The sequence below is a fragment of the Tetrao urogallus genome (assembly GCF_951394365.1).
Source record: "Tetrao urogallus genome assembly, chromosome: 4".
NCBI lineage: Eukaryota > Metazoa > Chordata > Aves > Galliformes > Phasianidae > Tetrao > Tetrao urogallus.
In genome coordinates, this window is record NC_136817.1 from 12965583 (window position 1) to 12979923 (window position 14341).

The following is a 14341-nucleotide window of genomic DNA, read 5'->3' on the forward strand; positions in this document are numbered from 1 at the left end:
AACTACAGGTTTTTTGTTTGTTTGTTTGTTTTTTGCTGTGGAATTCCAAAGCTTTTAAGTTACTGAAATTGTAAGTCTGTGTATATTTGCTGTACATGTAATGCAGTTCACTTGTCTCTTTGAGGCAATTTTGGTCTTCTGAAGTCACGGTTTTATTGCAACCACTGAAGTCAAATCTAAGTGCCTTTTACAATTTCTTCTGCTATCTACCTTGGGCAGGGAAAAATGTTAGCAAATCAGTTGAATCATTGATTGTATACATATGCCATTAAACACCAAAATTTGGACTTAAAATTTCCTTTCACACGTATTCTTTTAGCACAGAGACTAAAGTATAAGATGCTCTCCCTATTCTACTCATTCTTCATGAGGAACTGCATTCATTCTATTATTTTATATGAGTAATGAAACCCTCATTCAAGCGGACTCTCAAAGTGTAGGTAAAATATATGAAAAAATATACATATTTTTCAAGTATTTCTAATGCATTGGGCAAGTCCATCCTGTTCAAGAAATGAACTTAATGCTATATTTCTGAAACTGAAACTACCTACCCTGTTTTTTTTTCAAGCAAAAATTATTTTCTCTTATTTTTTGTAGGACAGATTTCTGCATCTAACTGTTGGGACACAAAATGTCTCCAGAGAATTTGCAGAGTTAGATTTATTGTTCTGCCACAAAATCATCAGCAATTTTTCCGAGACATTTGAATTCCTAATTTAAGAGTAGAATTCCAGTTAGGTTCACACTGGAATTATTTATGATCTCTTTATAAGATCCTTTCAGCTATTTAAGACATCTTTGGGTTTATAAATTCTCTAACAAAGGGCAACTTGATTCTGTATTGCAATTAAGACTCATGTTCTTAGTCTACTAGGACACATGAGTAAGACAAACTCCACGTAATACTATAACTGCAAAGAAATATTTCTTTATGATACTATCCTCATTTTAATTCCTTAGAAAGGATTATATCTTGTGTCATGATAAGCAGCTAATGACAATCCAGTAATGAATTGTATTTAATATAAGACCAAATATTTTTGGCTGCTGTCTTAGATATTTTCAAAATTTATGTTGATACACAATGAAAGTGACAGGGTGATCAAATTTTTTTCTCCTCTATTTTGAAAGGTTTGAAATTTATATTTCAAATACATTGAAAGAAATTTGAGACTAACAAGAATCACTGAAAAATACTGACATCTTTCACTCAGAAGATGCAGAAAGAAAGGATGATGACTAAAATAAAAATGTTTCCCAAATCCATTTCTGCTCTTTGTCTATTGTTCAGTGCAATAAAATAAACATTAATAGTTATATGTCTACAATGGTATTTGCTTATATGTGTACGTATTCAATTCTACTTCACATAATAAAATTACTCGTAATACTTGTTTTTAACAAACACATTATATTGCACTTGTATTCCAAACCTGAAAGAGAAGTGCTGTACTAAAATTAGTCCTTAGAATCTACAGTGAATTGTGCCTTACATTTATGAAATATCAGTTTAATGCAGTAGATGCAGAACAGTTTAGAAATTATCCTGTATCTGCATTTCATGGATACTGAATAATCCTACCGTACTTCAAAATGGTTCAAGCTTGACTTTGTGAATAATTTGAGTACTCCGTGGCATTTTTCTGTAATTCTATTTCGGGCTTCTCTCTGTATCTTTTAAGCAGACTTTCAGATGGCCATAATGCAAAGCCTATTTGAAAGTCAATATGTAGTTGTCACACGCTGTTGTTTGTGTTTCAGGGGGTCTACTTAATCACATTAGGAAACAGAAATAGAACCTTGAGATTTAATTGGTTAGTCACAAACATGCCTACAGGTCAAACAGAATCTAAACTCTGAAATGCAATAGATTAAACTTTTGAAAACTGAAACCACTCCTAGAGCCTCTTAAAAACAAAACTGCACTGGAGTCAGCTTTTTTAAAGTTACTAGATGTATATCATTATTAAACATTCAACAACCCAAATGCCACATGAAAAATACGGATTCATATATAGAATGGGCTGGAAAGGATCTGATATCTCTCTTTTACCTTCTTCTAAAGAAATTTCACATAATCTATTTTTTTCATGTCATAAAATAAAATTTTTCTTTTCTGAGGAGTCAAGCTGTTATTTTCAGGATTTTTAAAGAATTTTTAGGCTGAATTCTACTTCATATTATTTTGATAACTAACAGAGCTAAAGAAAATCTGCTATAATGTGAAATGCCAAGCAGCAAAAAAGCTACAGTTATCACCTTGAATGAGACATAAGAAACAATCATATTATGTAAAGCTTCTACAAACCGTTATGTTGATGAGTAGCTTTCCTGTCCTGATGCATACCCTATAAGTATTTGCAAAATAAAGGCCTTGAAGTATAGTGCTTGATCTTTCCTTTGTAAGGCCAAGGGCTGAATTCCCATATTGCTTTTACAGACAGCTTTACAATCCCCCAAACTATAGCAACACACATACCACCAGACTAAGGCAGTGGAAGAAGAAGCTTTGCAGAAATGCAAGCAAGAAATATAAACATATAGTAGACGTTGCTAGCCTAGCCCACTGGGCATATATTGTTGGTCACAGCATGGATCTAACACTGTGGGGAATGTTTACAGCATGGGATATGGGGAACTATACTCACAAACAATCGTGAGAACAGTGTATTCATTCTTATGTGAAATGTATTGAAAATTGACCCTGTTGGGATGTAAATGAGGAACTGGATTGTTGTGGAAATTCTACTTGTTCATGTGCTTTTTAGATGTTGAATTTTCTTTTAAAGTGATCAAAAGTGTCTTTGAATCACAACAGTCAAAGATGGCAAAGACCACACATTGCTCTAATTCTGTTCTTCATGACATCTTGCAGAGATTAATGCTAGAAAGATATTAATAGAACTTTTTGTTCCTTTACCCCAAACTGACACCATATGAAAGCCTGCCATGATAGCTTTGCAGTATCATCTCTCTTTATTTTCGAAGCTATGCCATGTAAATTAAACTGGGAAAATCACATCAAAGCTAAAAGGAAGAGCCAATATGCACTACATACAGACATTTAAACACCTGCCATATCCTCCCTTGCTCAGGTAGTAAAATAATCATTCTAGCCTGTGTAGCTTGAGTGCTTCAGCCTTCCATTTTGCCTTCCTTCCTCCCCATTTCTTTCTGTCCCATGGAACTGCTTAGTCCAAGTTTGCAAAGCTTCTTCTGAAGTACAGGATAAGTCTGAAGACAATATTATAGCGCTTCCAATTGTTAGGATATGGTACTTTCACATTTTTGTCTAGCAGTGAAAGGAATTGGCAGATCTGAGCATTGCCAGGAAAGCAGCCCTAGCAGAGATTCCTTACACTTGTAACAATACTAGTGATGACTAAACAAGATGCTCTGGGCATACATCAGAATGTGGTATAGAATGGACTGATCTGAACTACCACTGAAGGGTTCCATTGACTCCTTGAGGCTGTGGTGGTAAACGCTAAGCTTCTAAATTAGTTTTTCAAGGAAAAGGCTTGCTTCAAAAATGCTTTACAATCTTACTGAGCCACTGAAATCATCCACATTAAGCCCACTGTTATGCTATCAATGTTGATATTTTAAAGTTATATTCAGGAAAACACAGTAGTGTTAATTTTTTATGGTATTGTTTCCTTACTGCAATAAAACATTGAAAAAAAATTTTACTTCACTAAAAAATAAACAACCAAGCAAACATACAAACAAAAACATTGCAACGACAACAAAAAACACCATGACGTCTTTGTTTCATAGAGGAATAAGACTTCCGTAACAGATACAGTAAAAAAAAAAAAAAAAAAAAAAAAAACCTGTCCTTCCTTTCAAGGAAATGTACCAGAGGCCTCAAAGAGAAAAGCTAAGTCACCATTAACAGTATTACACTGCTTAGTATTTAGTTCAAATTGTTCACAAAGCAAAATGAAAGTAATGCTCAATCATCCGTACCGTTATTTAAATAAGGAGCCTCTTTCCACCTAATAGCAATTCAGAAAAGTGAGTTTGAAATATTATCCTATTCTCATACATTGCAATTGGGATATATGGAAAGCTGAAATGCTTGAAAAACTTACTGCAGTGATAAAATTGAATTTGAATTAAACCTTGATGCCGTGACTTTTTAATCAGTGAAGCAATCTGAATACAAAAGCTGGCAAATAAATTGAGTGGGAAGATGCATTTTTATACAGTTATTTTTCCAAGGGGAAATGAGTATTATCTTCCATTTTCCACTTAAAAAAATACAGTAAAGATTACTCATCCTTAAAAGAGATGTTAGCACACTACTTACTGGAAATGTAGGAGCAATATTAGTTGATATAAGTGCAGAAGTGTTACAAAAACATGCCTTTTATGTCAATGACATGAACAAAATTATTGCATTTCAAAAAGTGTTTTAAAAAGCTTAATTTCTGCTTATTTAAGCATATGTAGAATTTTTATACTTGGATTAGAAGTTCACAGTACACTGCACTAGAATCTGCAATTTACATACATAGCATAAATATATGCCTATGGGAACTTCTCTATTTGAATTTAATACAATCACAATTCAGGGATTATTTCTCTCAGATTAGATTTTATCCAGAGAGCAAAAGCCCTGTGTACAGATAAGTTGGGAAGTGGGTGAAGTGCTTCTCAGTATCCTGCCAAGAACTTGACATATCTCAGGACACAGAACCAGACCCAGTAACTAAAAGGGGTGTATGAATCTTACATTGTTTATAAGCATTAATGGTAAAACCCAATAAATTTGCAGTGCTATCCAGAACTAAAGCACTCATTGGTAGAGGAGTCTTTGAGATGCAGAAAGTCTTCCCTCAATAAACTAATCTCTTCTCAAGGCAACTACTGCATCTCTCTTGCCAACCAGTTTAATAACTGTTGTAACTCAAGAAGATGCAATACTCTGGTCACGGAGTAAAAAAGCCCTGCAGAGGTAGATCTTACCATATAGATCATAATCTCATTCAAAGATCTATTTTTGCCTCGGCTACTATTCTTATCTGCATTATAATCAAAATCTGAAAAAGCAATATGCTACCAAGGAACTCAATGAGCACATGAAAAGAGAAGCCATTATCTAGAATATTGACTAACAGGAGAACATACTTCAGGTCATGACAGACTTTGAAACTCTCACACAAACGGCATCTGTCTCCAAGTTTAAACCCGCTTTTCTGTATTAAAATCAATGAATTTATGACCATTTATAGCAGACAGGGATAGGGCTCAAAGAAAGTATAATTAGCATTTTTCAATGCCAGTTCAAGTGTTAATGAAACAACAGAAATGAGAAAAAGCTTTTGTAGGTTTGCCTTAAAAAAATACTTGTAAAGATAAAAAAAAAAAAATCCTTCTATATTTCATTCTCAATCAAAGCCTTGCAGCTATTAGAGTCATGAATTATTACTTATGAAAACACAAACAGAAATACAGATAGAAAACCAGAGTTAGTTTAGTTGGTCCTACCACTTGAGGTTTGAAAATCTAAAAGTTTTTTTTAATTTGTTTGCTTTGTACTGAATAACAGTTTTTTCACAGCAGTTTCGCAGAGTTGTCATAGAGAACCTTATGATAAATGACAGGAGAAAGACACTGTTTTGTTAAAACATCAAGGATGACTGCTTTAATTCCAAACCACTGCTCCTTTTCCAGTGCAAGAACACAGAACTGTGGGCAAGGGGTGGCTCACATTCTTCTTCTACTGCACTTATTTCTTCTCTCCATCCATCTTCTGATTTACATACACATTTTGAAAATAAACTGTGCTTGCAGAGCTCTTAAATTCCACTTATCTGTGCAACATACAGAGAGCTGTCTTTGGGTCTAGGAATGGGTTCAGAATCTAAATATACCATGGGAAATCCCCATGAACGCACGGGAAGAACCAACAAGATCCTGGCCTTCGGTTTCTAACATACAGTTTGGCTTCTATTACGAATAAAACTAAGGGGAAAGGCCAGAAGAAGTGTGAAACATGTATATTTACTACTTGCAACTTTAGTCTGATGATTTCTCTGACTCCAAGCTTGTTTTGAAGCAAACTCTCCTTACTCCAAGATTAAAGAACCAAAACCAAACAGCCTGCTATACAACTCTTAGTTCTGTGGGGGTTTTTAATGTGAGGTTTGTTTTTTTTTTTTTTTTTTTTTCACTTTTGCTGTCCTCATTGGCCCTTTCTTTCTCAGTGGCATCATGCTCTGAGGCACTCTAAGTATATCTCTTTAGACTTTTCAGTGCACTGTAGCCTTACCACTAGCACACCCAAAGAGGTACACTCTAATATTTTCATCTCCCATCATTTATATAGGTGTCATAAATTCTTTCTGTGCATCTAGATTCATTTTCTAGTGAATGTCTGCCTGCCTTGTTTGCCTTCAAAGGCTAAAGTAGCAGAAAATCAGTTTTGGCCTGAATTTAAACGTTCAAAAACATAGCAAGAGAACATTCTCTTTATAACATTAATACACAGAAAAAAGCGTTACCTTTTCTTATGCCCCGTTGCTTACTTCGCAGATTTTGTGTTGCAAACTCTTGAAAATCAGAGATTTTACTTGGTGATGCAGAAGATACAACACTGTTGTGCCTTTCATTACGTTCACAACCTTCTGAGAGGCTGAAATTTTTACCTGATTTCTTGGATCCACCTCTTCCATCCATGAGAGGATGCAACCATGGAAGTGGCACTGTAATTACATTCTTCACTTTTGCACCAAGAGGAGGAAACATTGTGAAAGCCATTTCAACTGCCTGATGCTTTTTGATGTTTCTTACAGCAGTAGCAGAAGCTGCAGAACAGAAAAAAGGATAATGATCAACATATTTTCCCTGATACTTATATGCAATTGGCACCCACAACAATAGCATCTATAAATAGATTTCTTTTTATTACCTTGAACATACCACCATGAAACTGTGGACTTTCGTAAGACAAAAAGATTGAGATGTACGCAGATTTATTGGCTACAGGATATGATTACAAGCCAGGAGAAAGATGCCAGTTTGGAAAAATACAATTAACTATTGTTCTAATACATCAACTAGTTTAATACACAGATATATATTCTATGACACTAACTAAATAATATGGCTCTGAGTAGAGCCCAGTGATAAGCATAACACAAATTCTCACAGGCATGTAAAGCTTAATGGAAGATGTTTATTGATCACAAACTGTAGCACACCTTAAGTTAGACCAGAAAATTATATGGCAAAAAGCAATACTTAGTAACAGTACCCAAGTAAAAAACAGAAAGAAATAACATTACAGAGATTCTTATCTCTTTTTTGACATGAATCCTCAACAACAGCTGAACATCATACATTTGAAAAAGTGGAACAATTCTGACTTGAAAAGCTTCAATTCTACAAGAGTGTCTTGTGCATGTACTAAACACTGCATTCAGGAGATACGAGTCCTCATGAGATAAAAGAGCTCATGTATGGAGGGCTCACTTTCTTGGAAACTGTAGCCTGGTTCCTGGTTGCAGGAACAGCTAAAACAATGCAGATTTCTGATTTTTGTTTTTGTAGCAGCCATTAGAACAGCCTCTTTAGAAGCTTGTTTGACTATGGAGGAGAAGTTACTTTTCCTTCTGGTTAGCACCAAATGCAACTTTTTTCCAGGATGCAGATACTGACACTCACAGTTAGAGTACCTTTCATATCCTTCAGAAAAGTGCAATGAGCCAAAAGTCTTATAGTATGGTATTGTTAACAGTCCTGCTTTTAACCATTTGGGTCACATCTGAAACTCCATCTGTACGTGAAGGGGTCTATATTACAATAAATTTCAAGGCCCACTCAGCACTGAACTTTCCATGTTTTCCTGTTACAGTTCAATAAAATCACGTTGTGTTACATTCGTTTCCATGTAAAATAAAGTGAATGTCACATTTTTTTGTCATACCATTTTTATTTAACACCTTTTTTCTATATCCATTAGTTTAAAAAGTTATAACAAGGCAAATCATTTATCAAAATGAAAAACGCTGTACTCCTTGAGCAAGGAAAAGGGGAGTCTAAATAGAATGTCCCTGTTCTTAAATTAATGGAACTATTTTACATTTAATATTTTCTCTTAAGGAGTTATGTAAGCACTCCAAGATCATTAATGAAGTAGTACAGAATCACAGTTTACAGTTGAAGGGCAAAACTGCTAAAAAAGCTTTTCAGACTTATGTCATTGAGTGATATAGTGTACAAAAATAAATGCAAGGATCATTGATCTATGGTATCATAATTAAACATCCAGAACTCATGACAAGGAGAAAGGATAGTAAAGTTCATTAAAACTTGAACATAAGCTGCAGGACTAATCAAGCAGATATACTAGGGAAGGCTCAGGTTTATAATCAAGTAGACCTTTCCTTTTAAACAACAGCATCCTAAAACTAGATTTTCTGTTACTACTCCGGTTTTAAATAAGACTATTTGTTTCTTGCGCATGAAGATAATTCATCCGTGTCAGATGAACTCATCAATTCACCTGTTGGTATTGTGATGTTTTACATTTCTATCCCCTAGAACCACTACAGCAGTTCGGCTGTCCATCATAAATCCGGCACTCACTTGCCATCCAGATGCCAATACACACATTCTCAGCCTTCTGTCTAAAATATCTGATAGAATGGATTTATCAGGGCTTCCTTAAGCAACACGGTAACTGACTTTTTAAATGAGCAACACTGTCACTGCAATGAAAGAAAATTCACAGAAATCAGACGGAATTCATCCCAGCGAGCTAATGGAACTTGCAGAAATAGTATCGGATCCACTGGTTGTTATTCTTCAGAACTAATGGAGAACAGCCAAGGTTCCAGAGCTGGGAAATGACAAACCATACCACCTATCTTTACAGGATAAAAAAATCCCACTAGCCTAATGGGGAACTACTGAACAGAGAATTCAAATTCAAGTTGCCTAGTTAGCTAGTCAGTTGGCCAAATTCCAAATTGTTGCAAAAGCATACTGAAACGTGAGTAATAAATAGTATAATTAGGAACTGGAAAAGATGTACACCTACAATATAAATATTGTTGAACACAGGCCTCCTGCTTAGTTCTATGCTACCATTCAACCCCATTGTAGTACCACTCTGCCACAGACACTTCCATTTGTGCCAACAATTAACAATAGTCAAATTTTATCAGACTTCAATACCAATAATCCTGTACCCTCTCACTGTTTCCCAATACTTGGGCAGAAAAACTTCATTTTGACAATGCCCCTTCATACCATTCATTTTTCAATATTAGACTGAATTTGTCAAATACTAAGCTTTAAATTACATGCAAAGCATACTAAAAAAGACAACATATAATGAGATGGAACATAGGCCTATCACATTTGAGTCTACAAACTCATCAGTTATAAAAACATTTTAAGAAACAACTGCCAGGTTTTGATTTGCAGTGTTTTAGATCATTTCCCTGCCAGTTACTGAAAGTTTCTCATGTTGAAAATCACATGATAATAATAGATTCCTCTTTTTTCCCAGAGGACATGGAATCTATAAATCAAAAAACTAAGAAACTCTTAGAACAGGCCAGGTTATTAAGAAAGATACACACAAAATATTTTCCTTCTCAATGTAGCCCTGAAGTACTTTGATAAATAACGAGTTAGTCTTTTTGGGAATGCGTCATTAGGTTCCCAAAAAAAAAAACCAACAACAACAAAAAAAAAACATTACCTAAAGTATGGGGAAAGCATATAGTATATAATTTTGCATACTGCTGTATGAAACATTTCTGCACTTCTTAAAAGCAACCGAGGCATGAGCAAGGTCACAAACCAGAAGGAACACAGATACAGGTAAGCTATTGATCGATGCAAATTCAATTAGACAGCGTTACGCTGATGCTAACTGGACATCTTTTAGTCCGTACTACAAAGAGTGAGTGAGCATTCTCTTTGTAAGAACTAAAGCATTCACTGTAATTCTATGCAACAAAAACAGTGTTCACTGCTGGAATCAGGTTTGTATAATATGCCTATAAAGTCACATTCAGCATGTTTTATTTACATGTTTCCTTACTGCTATTCAGAAATTTCCAAGTTGTTAAGATTCGTTTTGAAAACATCACTTGTTAGCTCTTGGGTACTCAAAGAAAATAGCTGAAAAGTGTAGGGGTCATTCACGCTTATGACTTACTTTTAATATTAGAGAATAATAATAATAATTCTTTTTAACATGAGAAAAAATAGTAATCTAGAATGTTTAAAGCTGATCAGAATGACCAAAAAAACAATAAAGAAAAGAACACATGCTTGGTTTGTCTACCATTATGGCTGCACGCCTTTTGAAAAATGCAATGAATTATTTGTACCTATTGTTATGTGCTTCTTTTACTTTCATAGTTTTATCACTTTCTATTTTAGTTTTGCTTAGTATGTTATATCTTTGATACTAGGAAATGCGATCCTTTTTTCTTTTCCTAACATAATTAGGTTTATTTCTGAATATTCACCTGTATCTTTTGAACTATGATTGCAATTCAATATAGGGTATTGCTATTTTTCACTAATAGCTGCAGTTATTCTACGTGATATTGGTTTCAGAGGTAAGAATGTAATCCGTACCTGGTACCTCACACCGCACATCACATCAGCCGCCCTTTTGTCAGACTGCTCCTCTACTACTATCTGTCAACGGCAGCAAAATGGCATGGTATATTGCTGAGATGGTTCAGCCTCTACTTCCATACCACCAACACCCACCTCTCACATCTTGGCACAACAACATAATAAAATTGGAGGCATTACTTTTGGAGCAGTTTTTTTTGTTTGTTTGTTTGTTTTTAGAAATAGTCACAGGATGAAGGGCCCAAACCCAACAGTTTCTTGATTGGACTGGAACATAAATCCAAGGAATCCACAGAATTCATGTAGTCCAGCACCAAATTGTAATAATTTATGTTTTTAAGAAAAGAGAGGGGGGGTGGGGGAGGTATTAGACTTCACGCTCAAAATGTGGACTTCTTTCCTTACAAAATTACGCTTTCAGTCTTTAAATCTCAATGATTAAGCTTTCATTCAATGTGAAATGCCATGCAGAACTCTAAAATACATTTTCATATTCCATACAATAAGATAGTTGGAACAGATATACAAAATGACTCTAAATGGATTGTGTTTTCGAAACTGTGTTAGAATAAACTCTACATTTATTTTCATCAACACTGCAGACTTGTCTCATTATCCAGATTCATATTTGTTTTCCAGAGGCTAGCTAATTCTCAAAATAGAGGAAATGCATTCGTTACTCATTTAATATAGATATATGACAGTCTGAGGTCCAATAAAGCTTGTATTGCCTTCATTTTAGGATTGCTATATTAATAATAGGTGGCAGACTTGTAAGTTTGATATATGTATTTTCTCAAATGACTCTCAAACAAAATTTTATAGAATATTATATATGTAACAACTGCATTCAGACGTGATTAGTAAGGTTGCAAAGTCAAGTAGTTAAGCATTATCGTCCCTTTTGCATGTGTTCTATGATATGGTATCTCATGATCCACATGAGTCCTGTTGGCTTCACTGCAACAGGATCACAGTGTTCACCTTTTTCAGTGCATTATTCCAGGACTTCATTACCATACGGTACTCACATTCTGAACCAAAGATAGAGTAAGTGGTTTCATTGTGAGCTTTTCCATGAGACTCATCACAAGAGTTATCAAATGTTCGTAGATGCTAACAAATCTACTTTTGTAAGAAACCAAGGGAGGAACAGGTTTTATTCATGATCTTTTTACTACTTAGAGGCTAAGACACCTAAGACACATAGGATCAGCTAAGTAGGTACCCAAAAATGCATGAAGAAGCCTTATCATTTTCCTTAACGTGCTAAAACACCACATTTCCAAGCAGGGAGGCTCTTTTGAAATTTCTTTTACAAGACTATCCTCATCACTAGCCATGCAAATACATTTTAAAGTCTGACCAAAACACAATATAGATAAGAGTATCCATAAATTGCAGGCTTCTAATAGTAGACATGTCGTACCCCATTTTCAGAGCATTTTGCATTCTGTTTGTTTTAAACACAAGCTTTAAGCTGCAGCAGAAATCTAAGTTCTGAATCCTCAGCATTTTTGCAAATCAGTCATCAAGATCCCAAGTCAGGCATCCAAAAATACCAAATACCTCTGCAAACACTTTTGCATAAATGAACCATCAGCAAAATGAAACTCTCGTGAAGCTGCCGTGGGCTAAATCAGAATGCCTTAACTATGTAACCACATACCTTGTAGCTTGTGCAAAAAAATGGAGGAGTATTAACAGTGACCTTCTTCACCATCAACTGTGAATCTCTTGTGTATTGAATGCAGCAGCAATTTCGTGCAAGTTTGTACATGATTGTGCAATAGCCATTATGTATATACCAGGAGGCCAATTTGCAAATGCAGTGCACCTGATATGCATGTTAGAGATTACTTGTCTTTGCAACTCCAATAGGATTCTTCTAATGTTTTGAGGAGTTATTTTTTATGTTGCTTTTTTTAATTTTTTTTTTTTTCTAATAGATATATAACATTTAAGATATTAGAGAGCACAAGCAGAAGAGAGGGGAAAAAAAACCCAAAAATTTGCAACTGGCCATTAGCATCGTTGCTACAAGAAGCTAGAATTCATGGCCTTACCTTTTTGACAGACATAATCAATTTTAAGACTCCCACAGTCTTAAGGATAAAACTGCCCATAAACAATAACAAAATTCAACTCTCTCTCTAAACAGATAATGCCTTCTTAAGATAATCAACAATTATCTATTTATTTCTTTTTCTGCTTTCTTTTCTCCAGCATGTACGAGTTATTCTGAAATGAAGTCATATTTGTGGTAGTGATATAAAGTCAATAGAACTACCTCCATACCTGGAACCCAATCTAACATACAATATTTACCCTCAGTCCATTGTCTATTTTTGTCTACTCCAGAAAAGATCACCCTAACTATCATATAAATTCTTGTATTACCTCAGACATGAGCTAGCTGGTTTTCTACAATTCTATAAGTGATAGTATTGAAGTATATTTCTACTAGCTAATGTAGCTCTACTACATTAAATCATCAAACTAAGATTTGTCATATAGAAGGGCTATACAAAACTTGAAGGACATAAAAGGACATTTTTCTTCCTATCTGCTTATCACACCCATTGCAGACATAAATGTACAAAAAAAAAAAAAAAAAAAGAAGACTCATTGTCGAAAGTAATACAGACTCTTGAATGCTCTAATAAATTTCCAGTGTACTGGAAGGATACTTCAGTTGTTGGCTAACACAGAAACAGAGCATAATAAGTATATCTTCACCAATACTGAAATATGTGTAAGGACAATAAAACTATATATATTCTTTTGTTCAACATCTTTGACGGTGAACTATCATTTAGAAATAATACATAATAGCTCTATAATGTGTAATGTATAATTATGTAAATAATTAGTATAATCTTGAGATGAGATGAGGGCTATTAGCGGCAGTGGATACTCTGAACCTTGAACATTTAGTCAAAAAGACCAATGACATCCAATCAAACTTCTTTAAAATGAATTGCAACAAACAATGGTAGCACAGCTGCTATTAGAATTATAATTGAGTTTAGGAGGAAAACAGCAGCTGAATGCAATGCAGATAATTAAGGAGCAAGCTTTTGTTAACATTATCAGTAGGGTCATGATTCTGCAGATTGTGAACTTATTATGTCTGAACAAACTAATCTATTTTTATAACAGAGGTATATTTCTGCTTTTTATACCAATAAAGTATACTCTGGCTACAAGATAGCTGATCACTTATTTATTTCAAGTACCCATTTAGAGAAATGGTAAGCATTTACAAAATCTAAGATTACCATGGAAACCTTGTTCTTTAATGCTGAGGATTATGGGAACAATTGATTGTACAATTGGGATGAGTAAATAACAAACCTCTGAATATGACAAAGACCATAGCTACTAAATTATATTAAATAATTACTCCCTTCTAGGCTAACAGACATTTTACTTCATCGCAGCATTGAAAGGGAAGCAATATACATCCTGTGAGTGCATAATAAAAACATTTAGAAATATAACATTTAGGCTATACAGGCATGAAATTCATGTTCTTGTGGACTTAAAATTCTTAAGAAGTAGCCCTGGGACTGGGAATTACAAGTATAATCTAAAATTTCTATTTCCTATTGTGTGTTGACTAATCTTGGAACAAAAATTGCCCATGTGGACAAGACAAACAAACAAGTAACAGCAAAGCCACTCCAAGCTTGCAGCTTGGCAGCAAGCAGGCAATGCAAGA

The 14341-nt window shown here is 34.6% G+C and overlaps 1 protein-coding gene across 1 annotated transcript in view; it reads right to left on the reverse strand.

Annotated features, from left to right (window-relative positions):
- Positions 1–14341, reverse strand: part of IQCM (IQ motif containing M) — a gene marked incomplete at both ends in the record, with an annotated part of 107927 nt that overhangs the window by 14069 nt on the left and 79517 nt on the right. The window contains 1 exon segment of the mRNA XM_079534651.1: positions 6660–6818. Coding sequence (XP_079390777.1) covers positions 6660–6818 — 159 coding nt within the window.